Raw genomic sequence first — 19,501 nt, 5'->3', positions numbered from 1 at the left:
TCAGTTGCTAAGTTATGTCTGACTCCTCGCAACCCCATGGACTGCAGCATGCCAGGCTTCCCTGTCCTTCACCATTTCCCAGAGTTTGCTCAAGCTCACGTCCATTGAATTGGTGATGCCATCCAACCATTTAATTCTCTGTCGTCCCCTTCTCCTGCTGCCTTCTGTCTTTCCCAGTATCAGAGTCTTTTCCAATGAGTTGGCTCTTTGCATCAGGTGGCTGAAGTACTGGAGTTTCAGCTTCAGCCTCAGTCCTTCCAATGAATATTCAGGGTTGATTTCCTTTAGGATTGACTGGTTTGATCTCCTTGCAGTCCAAGGGACTCTCAAGAGCCTTCACCAGCACCGCAATTTGAAAGCATCAATTCTTCGGTGCTCAGCCTTCTTTATGGTCCATCTCTCACATCCGTACATGACTATTGAAAAAGCCATAGCTTTGACTGTACAGGTCTTTGTCAGCAAAGTGATGTCTGTACTTTCAGCTCTCCAGTCTTGTTGAGTTTGACTGAACAGGCCTTTCAGCTTCAAGCTACATTGTGATGCTCTGCATACTTGATATTATTTGTTGTGGTTAATGTACAGTAAATGTCATAGTGCTTTCTGCCTGGCTTACTTTCTTTTTCCTCCTGCAAAGACTGCTCTGGAAAAACTGGAAGGAGAGCTTCAGGAAGCCAATCAGAACTATCAGGCTTTGAAGAGAAACTTCCTAGAACTGACGGAATTCAAACACCTCCTGAAGAAAACCCAGGACTTCTTTGAGGTTGTAATTTGGGGACTGTGTATTCAAGGATCGTTTTCTCTAGAACCTCAAATTTCTATTTTGACAACTGGTTGGTTTGGAATATGAGTGAATTGTGATGTTTCTGTCATCTGCCTGGACTTTGGCTGACAAGGGTTAGGGTGGCATGTGGCATTGGTTGAAATGAATGCAAAAATATTGAGGAACTCCCTAATAAAGTACATGGCCCAAATGGCCCAGAGAGAAATGGAAGTCAGAAAAAAGCACAACAGTTAGTTTGAGCAGATTTGGGATTTTGGTAAGAAGAGACCTTGTTTTAAATACAAAGTTTATTTGAAAGAGAAAACTAGATTAGGTCTAAGCATCATGTCTTCTGAATTCTATTTGTAGAAAATTGAGTAATTATATAAAAGCAGACAAAGCCATGCAATGTGGGTGCTTTTAAGATAGTCTAAGTACATTTAAATGAAAATAGTGATTCTTTGATTTTCAGACGGAAGCCAACTTGGCAGATGATTTCTTTGTAGAAGACACTTCCGGTCTCCTGGAGTTAAGACCTACGCCTGCATACATTAGTGGAAAGCTGGGGTTAGTGAAACTCCTGCTGTAAAAGTGATGTGTAGATGGGTCCCTGGTCTGTATGCTCAGTGCCTGGCGTGTGGTAGATTTCCCTGACTGTTTGAGTGAATGAATGAATGGACAAATAATGACTGACAAGAGGACTATTTCACATGATTATAGGCCTCCATCCAGTAAAAAACCCAAGTCTAACCTGACTTGGTTAGTGGAGTTGTAGGTAGTGTTACCTTTTTGATGGTGAGACTGACATTCTTGAGTCTGAAGAGTGCAATGTTTATATTGTCTCCACGTGGGAAGGATGTAGTGATAATTGTTTAGATGGAGTTTCTTGACTGTCCCTGTCTTTGGAACAGGGCTATGGGATACATGTCTTTTTTTGCCTTGTCTCTAAAATACTGTTTTGATAATAGATTTGGAGTGTGAAGTTTGAAGTGTAATTAGCAATGAAGTAGTTGGGCAGTCATGTCTTCCACAAGTAAAAGTAATAGAGTACGATAATAGCCACCAAAATGCATGATGATTCAAAACGGTGGGATTTCATTTACTGTTGAAGTAAAATTGAAAGTGAGTTTTGGAATTCTAGTTCTTTATTCAGCAGATACTTAGGGGCCTGCTATTCGAGGCACTAGACATTGAAATTGGAATGGAAAGGAAACTATGTTTTGAAAATTTTCGATCAGAAGATTATGCTACTGGACAACATACATTGACAATAATGGGCCAATGAAAGTAACCATTTTAAAGTTAATGTGGGGACTTCCCTGGTGGCCCAGTGGCTAAGACTCTGTGCTCCCAAAGCAGGGGGCCCCGGGTTCAATCCCTGGTCGGGGAACTAGATCCCACATGCTGCAACTAAGATCTGGTGCAGCCAAATAAATAATTAAATATAAAGTTAATGTGAAAAGTTTGAGTTAGAAACTTATCTAGATACCTAGATGATTGTATAAGTAGAGGTGTATATAAGTCAATACATATATTTCAGTCTTAGTACATTATTTGTATAAATGCATAGAGACCATTTTGAGCAGATTAAACACTTGCTTCTTTTAGTTACAATGATATAATGAATGGTCTGTCATATTATTAATTGCAAATAAGTGAATGTATAGTATTGGGATGATTAAGGACATGTGGACACGTCAAAGGAAACAGGAGGCCAGAGGGGAGTTGGGGTACATTGGGACTGGGATCCAGAGTGCTAAGCAGGGCCATGTCCTTCCTTCCTGCTCAGAGGGCAGTGGGCTTCTACCTTCTGGCTGCTTATCTTCACATCCCATGGGGTCTTCTGCCGGTACCCACTCCCTGTGCCTCAGTAACATCTCTTCTGACTGCTCAGGTTCACAGCTGGTGTGATCAACCGGGAGAGGATGGCTTCCTTTGAGAGGCTGCTATGGCGAATTTGCCGAGGAAACATCTACGTAAAGTTCAGTGAGATGGACACAGTTCTGGAAGATCCCGTTACAGTGGGTATCTCAGGCTGCAGAAAACGTTCTCTTAAGTTTCCTGTAGCCCCACCAGAGGGGTTTGCCCTGCCAGGGGGGTTTTGTTCTCTCAAATCCTGAATCTTTAGCTCTATGGAGTTAATATCAATTTCCTTTTTTTCCTCCTTTCTTTTCTTTTTTCTTCCCCATCCCTTCTTTTTCAAAAATACCTATGAAAGGTCAGTTCCAGGACTGAGTCTTGTTAGCACCTCATAAGTGGTCATTCCTCCAAATGACTTAACTGGACCAGTTCCTGGAAACTTGTCTGTACTGGTGCCGTACGGGTTGGCAGCTGTGTCTTCATCACAGAGCACCGATCACTGATGTAGGTCAGTGTGCTCCAAGCTCCAGGGTGCACTCAAGCAGAAGATGTTGTTCAGTGGGGATTCTGATTCAGTGGGTCTATGGTGGTGCCCAGGAGCCCACATTGTTAACCAGTTTGCGATTAGTTCTTGGTAGTCAACAGACCATATATTTGGAATGAAGATTTTGAGGGTCTCCTTCACTGAGTGCCACATGTTACTGCCACTAATTTTGTAGGATTTACTTCTTCCACCTCTCTGGTTAGTATTTAAATCCACTTTTTAATTCCAAGAAGCTTGGTTTATTTCTTAAAAAAAATCATAATCTAGTCTAAAAAATAAGGGTTAAAAAATGCAATTTTAAGCTTTATTTCATGGAAAACAACTTCATAGTTAAATACAATTTAAAATAAGAAAAAAGTTTGTATTTAAAAAGTGCAAAACTTCACCATTCTCATGTCTTTATTTTTATTTTTTTTCTTGTGTTCTTTTTCTGTAGTCCATAGCTATAGGCAGGTGTGATTTAATATGGTTGTTAAAACCTGGAAATCTTTTTTTTTTTTTGCCTTCTGTTGATTTTAGATAATATAAATGCCCTCCTGTATTATAGTAGGTCCTGTAAATATTAATATTTTAAAATGTGACATTGAATCATTACTTTTCATAATCATGTTTTGACATTCTGTAGTCCTGGTGGTAAAGAGAGTATTTATAAAGTAAGATGACTTTAGCCTGATGACTTTGAAGACCGCTGAACAGATGGTGTGTGGTCAGAATGGATTCCTGGGTCTGGTGAATCCAGAAACAAGAAGATCTAAGAGATTCAGCAAAGGACCATGGGTGGGAGTGTGCTCCATGAGTGAGGGACTGTTGGAAATAACGTAAAGCAGGCGGCTCCCCGAATCCTAAAATATACCTTTCCTGCTCCCATGAGCAGCTACTAAAGAGAGTTCATTTTGATATTATTTTCAGTTGGTGCCTAACATTTCCATTGAGTTGATGTGACATTCACTGTTTTTAGACACTTAATTTCCAATTTTTCTCCAGAATATAGACACTATGATAAGCATCTTCATGCATGTCAATTTTTGTTTACTTCTGACCTAGTTCCATGATATGAATTCAAGGAAATAGGATTGCTGGCTTAAAGGGTATGGGCATGTTCATGACCCTTGTTGGGTCCTAACAAATAGCTTTTCAGTGGAGTCATACCTGATTCCAAAGACATACCTGAGACATAAGTCATGTGTGATGAGTGTGTTGGATTTGTTATCACTTTTTCAACAATGGGTTTCATCATTTTACCTTCACTCCCCACCCCAAACCAAATAAGAGTAAAACAGTGCATTTCTTTGCTTACAGTTAAGGTTGAACATTTCCATATATGCTTGTGAAATACCCATTTTCCTTTTCTTATGAAATGTCAGACTTGGACTTTAAAAATGCATTTAATCAGTGTTCCTTTGGGCATATACAGTGAGCATGTGAGTCAAACATTAGACCTAGCTCTTCATTGTTACTGTTCAGTTGCTCAGTCGTGTCTGACTCTTTGAGACCCCATGAGCTGCCACACACCAGGCCTCCCTGTCCTTCACTATCTCCTGGAGTTTGCTCAGACTCAGGTCTATTGAGTCAGTGATGCCATCTAACCGTCATCCTCTGCTGCCTCCTTCTCCTTTTGCTTTCAATCTTTCCCAGCGTCAGGGGGGTCTTTTCCAATGAGTCGGCTCTTCACATCAGGGGGCCAAAGTATCAGTCCTTCAGCATCAGTCCTTCCAATGAATATTCAGAATTGATTTCCCTTAGGATTGACTGATTTGGTCTTCTTGTTGCCCAAGGGACCCTTAAGAGTCTTCTCCAACACCACAGTTCAAAAGCATCAATTCTTTGGTGCTCAGCCTTCTTTCTGGTTCACCTCTCACATCCCTATATGACTGCTGGCTCTGTCTTTGTTAAATGTCAAATACCATTCATCCCTGAAGTATAGATGTTGTTTATGAGTTAACTCTGGTGAGCTAGGTCAGCTACTTTTACTTTAAGCCTCGCATATCCTGATTCCCTCACTTCTGCATGTTTTCTTGTTTATTAACACATCTCTTAAACACAGGGCTCAGAGCTGAATACAAGGTTCAGCTGTGATCCCTCTGGTGTAGCAGACAGTGATGTTGTCCCTCTGAGGCTGTATCAGCCTGCCTGAGGCCCCACCCAGCCTGCCTCCATGGCCTTGACCTCAATCATAATATTATGAACTTGAATCAACTGGGAGAAGTTGAAGTTTTCCAATTTTAAATTTAGAAAAAAATAAATTCTAAACACATACATTTTACTGTTCTGATTTTCCAGAGAGAAGAAATTAAAAAGAATATATTCATCATATTTTATCAAGGAGAACAGCTCAGGGAGAAAATCAAGAAGGTCTGTGATGGGTAAGCGACTATTAAAGGTTCTTTTCATCAGCTATTTGGGTCGGGATTAGTTCAGGGTCTGTGCAATAAATCCAAAATAAATTTCCCTGGTGGCTCAGTGGTAATGAATTCTCCTGCCAGTGCAGGAGACATGGGTTCAGTTCCTGGATGGGGAAGATCCCCTGGAGAAGGGAATGGCAACCCTCTCTGGTATTGTTGCCTGGGAATTCCCATGGACAGAGAAGCCTGGCAGGCTATAGTCCTCGGGGTCGCAGAGAGTTGGACACAACTTAGCAATTGAACAGCAAGGCTCGAGTAGAGCTTCTTTGAGGTTTGCTTAGGGTTTTAGAATGACTTTCCCACGTTTGATAGTAGTGCTAAAAAGGCAACTGCTTTCTAGTAACTGTGGGAATAGGAACAGAGAGATCTTGATGAGTAAAATTTAAAAGGTCGGAAAAGACATTTCAGTTGCTTCCTTCACACGCCCTTTATCAGCTGCTAAAGAACAAGCAAACTGCATGCTCAGTTGTTTCTGAGGTTACTGAATCATCTTATGTGCAGCCCCTTAGAAGCAGAAAGTCAGTAGAGAAAAGAGACCAACACAGTTCTGGGGAGAAGAAGAGACTAGTCAAGCTTGCAGTCGTTTTTATATAACAGCTGGTGGGTTTTGTGGTTTGAGTGGAGCCCATTCATATAATAGAACCACAGGTTTAATTCAGATGGTGTGAGCAATGTGTTGGGAACTGTGGGATGAGATCCATCGTCTGGCTGCTCACTAGATGGTCACTGTGGGGGAAGGTGGTCATCTAACCAAACTGGACAAGGGATGGGTTAGTAGAAAAGGATGTGCCTGTGCTTCTTGGCAATCACCCACGTGTGTCCTGTGGAATGTTTGAAACACAGGTTTCGAGCCACTGTGTACCCCTGCCCAGAGCTGGCGTCGGAGCGCAAAGAGATGCTGCAGGGTGTCAACATGAGGCTGGAAGATTTATTCACCGTGAGTGAGGCGTTCAGGCGTGTGACGCAAACACCTGCCATTTCCTTGCTCCAAGGGCCCTTGCTCCGAGGTTGGCTGGAATGTCTGCTATGCTTGTCTCGCTGTTGCTGCAGAAGGCTTCATAATTAGGAGACGGATGGCGTTCACTAAGCTCGTGGTGATTCTGCTTGTCAGGGATGCTTTGCCTGGGCTTAGAGTTAACCACAGCCCTTGTTAGCCTTCAGTTCCCCACCCCAGGCTGATAAAAGGAACCTTTTATTGCCAGACCGGCCTAGGCCACCTCTGTGATATAACTCACTAGCCAATGAAGGCGAACAGCCAGTCTTGCTGATTTTTTTCTCCATGGAATTGCCTGGTTGTGTGAGCCAAGCAATTAATTCTGTCAAGGCAGTGAGTCAGGTTTCACATATGAACACGCCCCCCAGTTCATATCCTCTTACTGAATCTGTCATCACTTAGGATGGCTCTCAAAACATAGGACTTTTCTTCAATAATAGTCATAAGCTTTGTGAGTAATCCCTGAAAGCCACTGGCCTATATCAAATGGTGTATTCCAGATCAGCCCTGTCCAATAGGTGTTGGCAGAAATGTTATATAACGTGCGAGTCCAGTGTCATAGCCGTGAGCCACATGTCACCCCTGAGCATTTGAAATGTGGCTGGTGCCCCTGGGGGAGTGGATTTTTATTTGTATTTAATGTGGCTACCGTATTGGTCAGCACAGTTCTAGGTCCTCGATGAGTATCTTTAGAAATTAGATGTGTGTGTGTTCATCTTCCCAGAAAAAGCAGTGTTTGATTCTCTAATCCTCTCTCTTCCCTCTTTGTCACTTGTCAGGGAGACTCTTTCCTTGAAGCAATTACCCCTGAAGTCCTTTCCCCTGAATGTTTTGCTGGATTTTATGAAAACTACATGAGGATGGACTTACCTAGGGGTTCAGGGGTTGGAACTCTGTGCTTCCTCTGCAAGGAACTCGGGTTTGATCCCTGTTAGGGAATGAGATCCTGCATGCCAGGTGGCACAGCCAAAACAAAGCAAAAGTCTCATGAGGAGGATGAAAGTTAGGCTAGACTTACACTTAGGTTTCAGATGTCTTGGGTAGTCCTGTGTAATGGTTACTGAAAGGGTTATTGGGTTGTATCATCAGAACAAAATCTGGTTCCATTTAAACAAATCCTCTGTGGGCCAGATCACCTATCATTCCTTCATTCATTAATTTGCTTGCCATTTATTGGAGAGGTTTGGTATGTAAGGCATTTCGATAGATGTATTAGTTTCCTTTGGCTGATGTAACAAATTACTGCAAACTGGGTGACTTAAAATAATGAAATTTATTCTCTCACGGTTCTGTGGTGAGAAGTCTGAAATCAAGGTGTCAGCAGAGCCAGGCTTCCTCTGAAGGCACTAGGAAAGGATCCTTGCTTGCCTCTTCTGCTACAGTTTGCATGTTTGTATCACCCCAAAATTTGAATGTTAAAAACCTAATGCCTAGGACTTCCCTGGTGGTCCAGTGGTGAAGAATCTGCCTGCCAATGCAGGGGACATGGGTTGAACCCCTGGCCCAGGAACTGAGATACCGCATGCTGGGGGCAACGAAGCCCATGCAACACAACTGCTGAGCCCGTGCTCCCTACAGCCCATGCTCCCTAACAAGAGAGTAGCCCCTCCTTGCCACAACTAGAGAAAGCGCGAGTGCAGCAATTAAAAAGCCTGTGTGCTACAACAAAGGCCCAGTGCAGCAAAAAATAAAAGGCAACAAAACCCCCAAAAACCTAGTGACCTGGATGATGGTATTAGGAGATGGGGCCTTTGGGAGGTGATTAGTTCATGAGATTGGGGCTCTCCTGCATGGGATTAATGCCCTTTTAAAAAGATCCTAGAGAGCTGGCTTCCCCCTTGTGCCATGTTGGGTTAGACTTTGAAGTCTGCAGCCGAGACAAGGGCCTTCAACCTCAGACTTCCACCTTCCAGAACTGGGAAAATTTTTTGTTACAAAGCACCAGTCTATGATATTTTATCATAGCCGCTTGAGTGGACTAAGGCATCTTCCCAGCCCCTGGTGGCTGTCAGCCATCCTTGCTGGTCCTTGCTTTGTTGATGCGTCACTCCAGTCTCTGCCTCCATCGCATGCATCTTCCCTGTGGGCCTCAGTGTCCAAATTTCTTACAAAACACTGGTCACACTGGAATAGTGCCCACCCTACTCCAGCATGACCTCATTTTAACTCGATCACATCTGCAAAGCCCATATTTCCAAGTAAGATCATGTTCCCAGCCAACAGTCTTAGGACTTCAGCATGTCTTTTGCGGGGACACCATTCAACCCATCACAATAGTACTATAAGGAGTTTAGAAGAAAAGGAAGATACAGTCCTGCCCTTAGGGCTTTAACCTCTAGTGCAGGAGGTCAAGGCCTGGTGAGAACTACGAGGCAGAGGAGTGGCCAGGAGCCAAAGACGCCTCCAGGTCTGGCTATCCTGCATTTTTGCCATGTTATCTGGCATCTCCCTGAGTGTCCTTTGTTTTGTGGGTGCTGTTTTTTCGGCCAGGTGTTAACACAGACAGAGTCTCACCGTCAGGGCCTCCTGCAAGAAGCAGCTGCCAACTGGCACTCCTGGGTCATCAAGGTGCAGAAGATGAAGGCCATTTACCACATCCTGAACATGTGCAACATTGACGTCACCCAGCAGTGTGTGATCGCTGAGATCTGGTTCCCGGTGGCAGACACCAAGCGCATCAGGAGGGCGTTGGAGCAAGGCGTGGTGCGTTGTGGGGATGGGGGCGGGGGCCGGGGAGGGTCATGTCCAGTTGAGTGGGCCCTCTGCCAGGTGTTCAGATTGCTAGCCTCCTAGATCACGTGACCCTTACCTGGTAGGGCTGTCTGTCTTTACGCCTTCGGTCCTTACGCAGTGTGTGGGCACATGTCAGAAATGCCTATTCTTCTCAGTGCTTGACCCACAGGCAACATTTCTTTGATCTTAGCAAGAGTGTACTGGGCACTGGTGTGCTGTCACTCCATTAGCTTTGTCGGGCTGGAAAGACAGATAACCAGACACCTGCAACAATAGCCAGAACGCGGGGAGTGGATGGCTCCCCACGCCTGCTGCTGTGCTAAGCACTCACACACCTTGCATAACTCCTACCGTGCTCTTGAGTCCTCTCTCTGCCCAGTGGGGGGCCTGTCTCATCACCTGTTTGCCCCATTGAAATTTGGGAGAGGGTCAAGGCCATTAGGAATATAGAAACAAAATTTGGAAAGTGAATAAACTCTTGAGAGAGTAAGTAGGAAGGAAGGGAGGAAGAGCAGAGGTCTCAGAACTGTGCATAACATTTGCAGGAGCTTGAGGATGGAGATTGCCAGAGGATCAGGAGGAACTCGACTCTCTTTGACAACTCTCCTTTAAGATAAATTACATAAGTACTAACTTCAGATGAAATCATGAGTCTCAGGTTAAGAAATTGTCCCAGGTTCACCGAGTGAGTGACAGGAGTTGGACTGTGATCCATGTGCTTACACCCAGCCAATGGCTTTCTTCCTAATATCTTCTCATATGTTCTTTTTGCAGGAACTGAGTGGCTCCTCCATGGTCCCCATCTTGACAGCAGTGCAGTCTAAAACAGCTCCTCCCACATTTAACAGGACAAATAAATTCACAGCTGGCTTCCAGAATATTGTAGATGCATATGGCATAGGCAGTTACCGGGAGATGAACCCAGGTAAAGGAATCTGATGTGTTTCTCAACCAGGCAGCTTGAAAGGAAAATTGAATAAGATTATCACAGCGGTGGCCTTGGCAATTCACTGCTTTGAACTGTGACATTCCTAAAATCTTAGTTGGTTTTTTAATCCCCCGAATTGTCTTTTGAAATGGTGATTAGCGAGATTTGCTCCTTGAGAGGATTTCATCTGTTCTCAGGCAGACAAATTCAGTTTTCATTTTCTTACTGATTCAGTGAGGATCATCTTAGGCATCATCATAGTCACATAGTATTGTGTGGGAGAGATGGCAATGGGCACAGATAGGACTTTTAGTCAGAAGACTGGATTCTCAGTGATACTATATCACTGAGTCTGATTTGTAAAGTAAGGGGGTAGACCAGATGTTCATTAGCCAAGCAGTTCATGGTGCTGCTCTTCTCCAGCCTGGGTCTGAATCTAATTTGTGACCTGTATTGCAGGGTCCTGTGAGTAACTGCTGGAGGTGTGTGGTGCATGTGAATGGTTGGAAAACAAACAAAAGGTGGTAGTGGACAGGGTACAGAAAGCACTTAGAGAGAGGAAACTGGTTTTAAATCCCATTAAACTTTGTGATCTTGGGAAAAGTCACTTTTGTTGGTGGTGTTCAGTTGCTAGATCATGTCCGACTCTTTGTGACCCCATGGACTGCAGCATGCTAGGCTTCCCTGTCCACCACTATTTCCCGGAGTTTGCTCAAACTCCTGTCCGTTGAGTTGGTGATGCTATCCAACCATCTCATCCTCTGTTGCCCCCTTCTCCTCCTGCCTTCAATATTTTCCAGTGTCAGAGTCTTTTCCAATGAGTCGACTCTTCACGTCAGGTGGCCAAAGTATTGGAGCTTCAGAAGGTCACTTAGCTGCTCCATAACTCAGCTCATCTGTAAAGTGGGGAGTAATAATACTTACCAACTGAGGAGTTAATGTATGTGAGGGCTAAGTGAGTGTCAGGGGTGGGGATGGTGAGGGACAGCAGAGTCAGAAAGACACAAGGGACCAGCTTGTAGGTCATGGAGCCTGGTAGGGAAATCTTTGATGTGGGGCTGAAAGAATGTTGGGAGGACTCAGGCCGCTGTGATCTCACCTCTACAGCTCCCTACACCATCATCACTTTCCCCTTCCTGTTCGCCGTGATGTTTGGAGACTGTGGTCATGGAACTGTGATGTTCCTGGCAGCCCTTTGGATGGTCCTTAATGAGAAACACTTGCTCGCTCAAAAATCGACCAATGAGGTGGGTGCCCATCAACTGTCTCACCTGTTTCCTTGGAGGTTATAAGTAGAGTATGAAAAATGTATCTGTTGTTTTCACTGTGGAAATAACATGTTGTTTTGAAAAGTAAGGGAAAGATGGAAAGTTTAAAAAGGGACCAGAATTCAGCATAAAAATTCCTGGCCAAAGGTAAATCCTTTGGATGGTTTGGTACAGTACCATCTTTGTTTATTGTATATTTTTCAACAAAGTATTGATCTTTTCCTTTACTTTTCTTTCCAACATTGATTTTTTTCCCCCTTTGATTAGAAAAGTGATATATGTTTCTTGTAAAAATTGGGAAAATACAATAATCTAACTACCGAAAGAAAATTACAATTAATGCTTTTTTTCTGTGCTTATACACAAGTATATAATTTTCTAAAATTGAGATGAAAGAGTCTATGTTAATTTGTAGCTTGCTTTTTTTTTTCACTCAAAATATCACAACTATTTTTTCATGGCAGAGCCCTTCTACAATCAGCCCATTCTCAGTGTCTTTATGTAATGCTGAGAAATCCTGAATATCATGTTCACACTTGAAATTTCCATATTTTCCTTGAAGTCCCTTCACAGTATTGTGAAGATTGAGACAACTCAAGCCTGCATTGTGTCAACTTAATCAGTTCAGTTCAGTCATGTCTGACTCATTGTGACCTCATGGACTGCAACACGCCAGGCTTCCCTGTCCATCACCAACTCCCAGAGCTTGCTCAAACTCATGTCCATTGAGTCAGTGATGCCATCCAACCATCTCCTCCTCTGTCGTCCCCTTTTCCTCCTGCCTTCAGTCGTTCTCAGCATCAGGGTCTTCTCCAATGAGTCAGCTCTTCGCATCAGGTAGCCAAAGTATTGGAGCTTCAGCTTCAGCATCAGTCCTTCCAGTGAATACTCAGGACTAATTTCCTTTAGGATGGACTGGTTGGATCTCCTTGCAGTCCGAGGGACTCTCAAGAGTCTTCTCCAGCACCACAGTTCAAAAGCGGCAATTCTTTGGTGCTCAGCTTTCTTTATGGTTAATCAGTTAGTATCACTTTGTGTCCATTGTAGTACGATTTATAAGCTGGATGCATACCTTTTAACTCTATCCTGAATTTTAAGAATACCTGCCATCTTTAATGCTAGTTGACTTAAGTCAAGCCAGTTCAATGATGTCATAGTTAGTCAATCATAAACAGGGTTAGTGGGAGAATCAACCTATGTCCAATAGTGTTTTCCATGACAAGCATCTTGATAGACATGCTTTCCTATAATTAATATTTAAAGTCTCATACTTAAGCAGTTTTGAGAATGACTGATATATATCAACCAGTCTTACAGAAAGTGCTTTTCTTTTCTTAGTGGATGTGCTTAGAGACTCAGCATTTTCAGTAAAAGTGAAGTGTTAGTCCTTAGTCGTGTCTGACTCTTTGCAACCCCATGGACTGTAGCTCGCCAGGCTCCTCTGTCCATGGGATTCTCTAGGCAAGAATACTGGAGTGGGTTGCCATTCCCTTTTCCAGGGGCTCTTCCTGACTCGGATCGAAGCGAGGTCTACTGTATTGCCAGCAGATTCTTTACTGTCTGAGCCACCAGAGAAGCCACCTCAATGTCACAGGTGTAGGTTTAACTTGCATACAATTTAGCAGCATAAGTGGCAGCTCTGTTCTTGTCTCCTGGAAGGAGTAAGACAGCAGTTGCTCACTTTCAAGTGCATCCGTTACAGCGGACGCTTTTCTTCAGTTACATTTTCTAACCAAGGCTGAATTAAAGGCTGTGAGGCTATGTGGTTTGTTTCCGCAATAACTGCCATTTCAGGACTTTTCTGGATCAGCTCTAGAAGCTCAGGAAGACCCGGGTGGGTATGCCCTTTCTGTCTGGATCACTTTGACCCCTGCCTGGCGGCCGACACGGCCCCTCTGTGCAGGACGCCTGTGTCTTGGCTGCAGCTGTCCGGTGGTGCTGGGGGCCTCCTTAAAACTCGTCCCTGGGGTCTGGTTCAGAGCCTGCTGACGGTTGTCCTCTGACTTCCTGGGGCCAGATTTGGAACACCTTCTTCCATGGGCGCTACCTCATCCTCCTCATGGGCATCTTCTCCATCTACACGGGCTTGATCTACAACGACTGCTTCTCCAAGTCTTTGAACATCTTTGGCTCTTCCTGGAGTGTCCAAGCCATGTTCAGAAATGGCACATGGAGGTAAGTTGGGACAGAGGTGGGTCACTCACTGGTCATCCAGGTGGACTCAGTTCGCATGCCCGGGGCCTTCTGTGCCTGGTTCTGCTCAGAGGTGTGCTCACTAATTGAACAAATTCTTCGGCGTTATCTATGGCGTGTGAGACCTTGTATCACTTCCTCAGTTAACTGTGCTGGTCACTGTAATGCATGGAAAGGTTTTTCAAAACTTCAGTCAAATTATGTAGGTATGCTGGAATGCCTCCCACCCCCAGGCAGTGCTGTGAAAACAAGGGTGGGTCAGGTATAAACTGGGCATCAGAGTAGCAGTCATGAAAGCAAGAAGACTTTGGGAGAAGAAGGTGGCATTGAAACTTTCTTGCTTGGCCTGGAATCGGAAAGAGAGTGAAATTATGTATCCACGTGCTTAGGAGGCTTTGCTTGAAGAGAGACTGATGCAGGTGTTGAGCTGTCTAAATGATTGGTTTCCAGTGTTCAAAGCCCCAGGCTTAGCAAAAGGGCATTATCTTTGACTGCTCAGAGCAGCTTGACTGGTTAAAAGCAAAGGAAGAGGTTTTGCACTGCTCATTTCCTGTATTTGCCTTGCGGGTGACAGGGTGAGGAAGGCAGGGGATATTGTGGGCTGGCTGGTGGGGAGAAGTCTTGGCTTTAGGAAAGAGAGACCTGGAAACTCTCCTCATCCCCTCGCCTGAGGCACACTTCCCGCAGGCATCCCTGGTTATTTCAGACACACAGTCATCAGAATGGAAACAGCACTTCAAGAGTGGAGATTGGGGAAAGGGAGAGAGATTTTAAAATTTGAGGAGTGGGTCAGTGTGATGAATTGAGGGAGGAGGACAGTGGAGGAGAGGGAGCTTCGAGGGAAACCCATGGGAATGTTGACGACTTTTGATCTTTGGGGGACCCCGGGCTGCTGGCATCACACGAGATAACCAGGGAGCTTCCAGGTTCCTTTACTGTTGTTGTTTTAGTAGCTCAGTCGTGTCTGACTCTTGCGGCCATGTGGACTATAGCCTGCCAGGCTCCTCTGTGCATGGAATTCTCCAGGCAAGAGTACTGGAGTGGATTGCCATTTCCTTCTCCAGGGAATCTTCCCGACCCAGGGATTGAACCTGTGTCTTCTGCATTGATAGACAGGTCTTTACTGCTGAGCCACCAGGAAATAGGAGCTACATACCAAGGCTGAAAAGCCTCAGGTGATGTTGCTCACATCTGCCCCACAGATGCTTCAGGTCAGTTTCGGGTTTCTCTGTCTTGCCCTGGAGCATCCAGGGGAAGTGACAGGAGAGCACCGCGAGAAAGGAGAGACAGATGCCTGACCGGAGGCACAGTCCTTCCTCCATGTTTTCTCTCTCAAGCACAGTAGGACTTTCTATTGAAGGCATGTCAAGGGTCTTACCTGCTTGCTAAATCTGCGCTGCATATTGTAAGTGCGGAGAGAGAAAACACCATCCACCTCATCCCAGGATTTCTTAGGAAAGATTCAGCGCAGGGTTCCTTTTGACGTGGAGCATCCTAAGTGCATGTGAGGGCTTGGTGCTGACTGAAGGGGGGCTCTGAGGGGCTATGGTAGTGCTGGGGGTGTGTTACCGAGGCTCCGTGAATCTCCTGTTAGTCCCTCTGCTGGGTCCAAGTGCCCTGTAGTAGAGGACAGGAATGTTAATAAATAAATAAAAATGAAGAAGAAAACATTTTGCAAGATTCCAATTACAGATGGCCATGTCTATGGGTATTTTTTTTTTTTTTTTTTGCAATTAGTATCCTGGAGAGATGCCTGGAAGAACAAAACTTTCATCCATTTGAAGACAGCTTGCTTACTGCTGCTCTTCAGGCTTGCACTTATAAGCATAGTGATGGACTCAGAAATGTGTTAAATTGGCAAAACTTTATCAAACCATGCACCCAAATTTTCATTTGCCCTGGAGTGTGCCTGGGAAAGGTCGGAGTCCGATGGTTGGCTGTCACTCTGCAAACGTGGGTCAGAATATTGTTCTTTTGTGTACAGGCAAATGACCTCTGCCCCCATTTCCAGGCTTTTGAGGCCATGCCTGTACTGAGGCCCCAGGCTGGGTCCCACACCCACACATGGGAGGCAAAGGGAAGCCACAGGCATCCATCAGAGTGGCAGAGGGCACAGCAGAGGGTTTTGGTTACCGGCTGCAAGCTAAGTCTTGGGCCTGCTTACCCTGACAGTGGGATAGAGACACTGTCACAACCTCCTTCCCTGGGGACCGTGCACCACTCTCAGTAAGAGGCTATTAGAAGGGCTTTGAGGATTTGGCCTCAGGAAGGATAAGGGGAAGCTTAGGTCATTTTTGTGGTTTGGACAGCGTCCTTATCTTGAAATGTCCATGTTTTGACATGATGTGATTGTGGAATGGTCTTGTTTTTGTCTTGATCCACCACGCACGGTCACCCTGTGGTCTTATCTGATGTTCTGTGAAATTGCTTATGTTCAACGGCAGATACTATGGCTTGGCTGTGGGCACCAGACCGACTTCCTCTTTTTATTTTGTCACACAAACACATCTCTGATAGTGAAATCCAGGCATTTGCACTGAGGCGTGCCTTTTGGACAGGGGTCTGGGTGTGAGATGGCCAGTCAGGCCCAGCTGCCTCCACTGTCGCTGAGGGCCTGGTCAGCGTAACCAGGCTTCCTGAACTCCTCGCACTGGGCTACAAATACCACCACCACACTAGCTGCAGGAGGGAGGGAATGTGTTTCTAGGCAGCCTACGTTACCAACGTTCTGTTCTTCATCCTTTCAAATACTCAATCTTGGGTCCCTCCGTAGACATGTGCTCTCAAAAACAACAACAAAAAATAAGCCCTAATGTTCTTAACCCCATCAGGTTTGCACAGACAGTAAGAAGTTCCTGCTCTTTGACATTTGTACTTCTGAGTGAGAAAGGGACACAGATTTAAAGGCACTTAATGGACCATAATTTTAGTTCCTGGAGGTCAGGGGCCACGTGTGAAAGCCAGTTCACTCCTCCAGGATCAGCTCTTGTGCCCCCAGGGGAGATTTCCCAGGCTGGTCCCAAGGTTGGATTTTATTTCTTCTATGCTTCCCTGGTTGTTCAGCTGGAAGAACCTGCCTGCCAGTGCAGGAGACACTGGAGATGTGGGTTCAGTCCCTAGGCCAGGAAGATCCTCTGGAGAAGGACATGGCAACCCGCTCTAGCATTCTTGCCTGGGAAATGCTGTGGACAGAGGAGCCTGGTAGGCTACACTCCATAGGGTCGCAAAGAGTCAGACACGACTGAGTGTGCATGTACGTATGTTCCTGTCACCCCTTCCCCTGCCTCTTTTTTGATGTAAGATAGATTTTTCTTTACCTCATCAGGCTGAGAGCCCTGGGGAAACTCAGACTATGACCTCCTTGAGAGCCAGAGGGTATTTTCTGTAGCTTAGCACACAGTGCTTATTCAGTGAGTAAAAGTCAGTTTCTTTGTGACCCCATGGATTGTATCCTCCAGGCTTTTCTGTTCATGGGATTTTCCAGGCAAGAATACTGGACTGGGTTGCCATTTCCTCCTTCAGGGAATCTTCCCAACCCCAGGATCGAACCCTGGTCTCCTAGCATTGCAGGCAGTGTCTTTACTCCCTGGGCCACCAGGGAAGCATGGTTATTTGTTAGTTGAATGAAACAGTTGCTGAGTCACACCAACAGTTAGGCTTTGATTGGCTGCTTGCAAGTGGATGACTGATGTTCCTGTAGTATTTTTCCTACCTCTGGTTGATCACTGGCTTTGTTTTTGTTTTTCCTTTCGCTCTCAATAGTATGCAAGTATTGAAAACGAATCCACTGTTGCAGCTGGACCCAGCCGTTCCAGGAGTGTACTCTGGAAATCCATACCCGTTTGGAATTGATCCGGTAATAATGTCTTCTGAGGTTAAATATTATGTAAAATGTCTTGCTGAGGAGATTTCTTCCCCTCCTCTGTGTGGAGGGGAAGAAAGTGCTAGAACCTATGAAATCCACAAACATGCGTTGAGATAGAAGAGCAGGTCATGGAGGTGTCTGTGACACACGGCCCCAGATTTGAGTACACATCCTACTTGTACCCTATATCCAGTCACTGGGCCATTTTCCCTGCAGTTTCCCAAACATCTGCCTCTTTCTTCTCAGTCATACCCTTGGTGGTTAACAATTGCTTCTTTAAAAGGCACTTGTTTACCTGGAAAATATGCTTATTAGATAAGCAATTTGGCATCCTAGCCAGGTTCCCAACTTTGGCATATTCTTCCAATGATTAATGTCTTAACTTTTTCCTAGGGAAGTATGGATTTGCTTTTATATTTGCTTTATTTTGCTGCATAGAATTAGAGTTTTAAAAAAATGTGTTAACTCTGATTGGTTTGTTATATCTACCTCAGTTGGATTTGAGCCAAACAAAGGTGTTCCTTTGCCCAAACTTCAGGTGCAAAGCGATTTCGAGGTCACGCACGCATGTTAGTGCAAAGCCACTGGTACTGTGGCTTTAGCACGTATCACCACCAGATGGCAGACTTGTGCTCCAAATGAGCACAAGCATCTGGACCTGAACTTGGCAGATACGGTTCGTAAACGTTTTCTCTATGCTCTTTTTGTTGGAAGAGAACCTGAGACCACAGTTTTACTTGCTGACAGTTGAGAGGAATAATGTTGCTGTTGTTCAGTCACAAAGTCATGTCTGACTCTTTGCAACCCCATGCATTGCAGCATGCCAGGCTTCCCTGTCTATCACCAACTACCAGAGCTTGCTCAAACCCATGTCCACTGAGTCGGTGATGCCATCCAACCATCTCATCCTCTGCCATGCCCTTCTCCTCCTGCCGTCAATCTTTTCCAGCATCAGGGTCTTTTCCAATGAGTCAACTCTTTGCATCAGGTGGTCAAAAGGTTGGAGCTTCAGCTTTAGCATCAGTCCTTCCAATGAATATTCAGGGTTGATTTCCTTTAGGATTGACTGGTTTGATCTCCTTGAAGTCCAAGAGACTTGCAAAAGTCTTCTTCAACACCATAGTTCGAAAGCATCAATTCTTCTATGTTCATCCTTCTTTATGGTCCAATTTTCACACCATACATGACTACTGGAAAAACCAGTATAGCTTTAACTATACAGACTTTTGCTGGCAAAGTGATGTCTGCTTTTTAATATGCTAAGTTTGTCACAGCTTTCCTTGCAAGAACAAGTGTCTTTTAGTTGAGGGATCATACTGACCCTAAAATTGGTTCTCTGGTCTCTCCTCTCTTGGGATTCACCCTCTCTTCATTTTTGAGTTCTCCCACTTTCTGCTTGCCTCCCCTCTCTTATAAAAACAGCAAGCATCACCCAGGATTGGTTTTCACTTGACACTTGCATTTTAAGTTTTATCAAAAGAGGTTAAGTCCTTGAAGGCTTGTTTGTAAGCTGCAAGGTGCTAAAAATAAATGCAAGTTGTTATTTTTGTAGACTGGAAGCCTTTATCTTTGGTTCTAGGAGTTTCGCGAGTAGCAGGCGGGCATAGGAGGAGTATAGATGGATGTGATTTTTAAGGTCTGATTGACCTTCCTTTCCTTTGAATATCATTGCTTCTACCGTCCTGTCTGTTCCCTTCACAGCCCCCATCTGATGCATCAGCAAATCCTATCTGCCCAATTTTGCTCCTCACAGGCAAAGGGAGAATAGTGTATTTAACCTTTCAAAACTGAGTAATCCAGTCTCTGTGTGCATGCTCAGTCGTGTCCAGCTCTTTTGCAACCCTATGGCCTCTAGCCTGCCAGGCTCCTCTGTCCATGGGCTTTTCCAGGCAGGAATACTGGAGTGGCTTGCCATTTCTCCCTCCTGGGGATCTTTCCAACCCAGGGATCGAAC

At 44.8% G+C, this 19,501-nt stretch overlaps 1 protein-coding gene across 4 annotated transcripts in view; it reads left to right on the top strand.

The window, feature by feature from the left end:
* The window catches only part of ATP6V0A4 (ATPase H+ transporting V0 subunit a4), a 66,639-nt gene that overhangs the window by 28,828 nt on the left and 18,310 nt on the right, over window positions 1-19,501 (top strand). For 3 of the 4 annotated variants that reach the window (XM_065939150.1, XM_065939149.1, XM_065939148.1), the window contains 10 exons: window positions 635-760; window positions 1,233-1,327; window positions 2,655-2,781; window positions 5,445-5,527; window positions 6,410-6,503; window positions 9,051-9,263; window positions 10,068-10,218; window positions 11,329-11,468; window positions 13,507-13,664; window positions 17,445-17,538. In XM_065939150.1, the coding sequence (XP_065795222.1) occupies window positions 635-760; window positions 1,233-1,327; window positions 2,655-2,781; window positions 5,445-5,527; window positions 6,410-6,503; window positions 9,051-9,263; window positions 10,068-10,218; window positions 11,329-11,468; window positions 13,507-13,664; window positions 17,445-17,538 (1,281 nt within the window). The remainder of the gene's footprint in view (window positions 1-634; window positions 761-1,232; window positions 1,328-2,654; window positions 2,782-5,444; window positions 5,528-6,409; window positions 6,504-9,050; window positions 9,264-10,067; window positions 10,219-11,328; window positions 11,469-13,506; window positions 13,665-17,444; window positions 17,539-19,501) is intronic. The other variant, XM_065939151.1, reaches the window with a different exon arrangement.

This window comes from Muntiacus reevesi, chromosome 6 (assembly GCF_963930625.1).
Source record: "Muntiacus reevesi chromosome 6, mMunRee1.1, whole genome shotgun sequence".
In the NCBI taxonomy this organism is placed as follows: Eukaryota; Metazoa; Chordata; class Mammalia; order Artiodactyla; family Cervidae; genus Muntiacus; species Muntiacus reevesi.
This window is presented reverse-complemented; position numbering and strand designations above follow the sequence as displayed.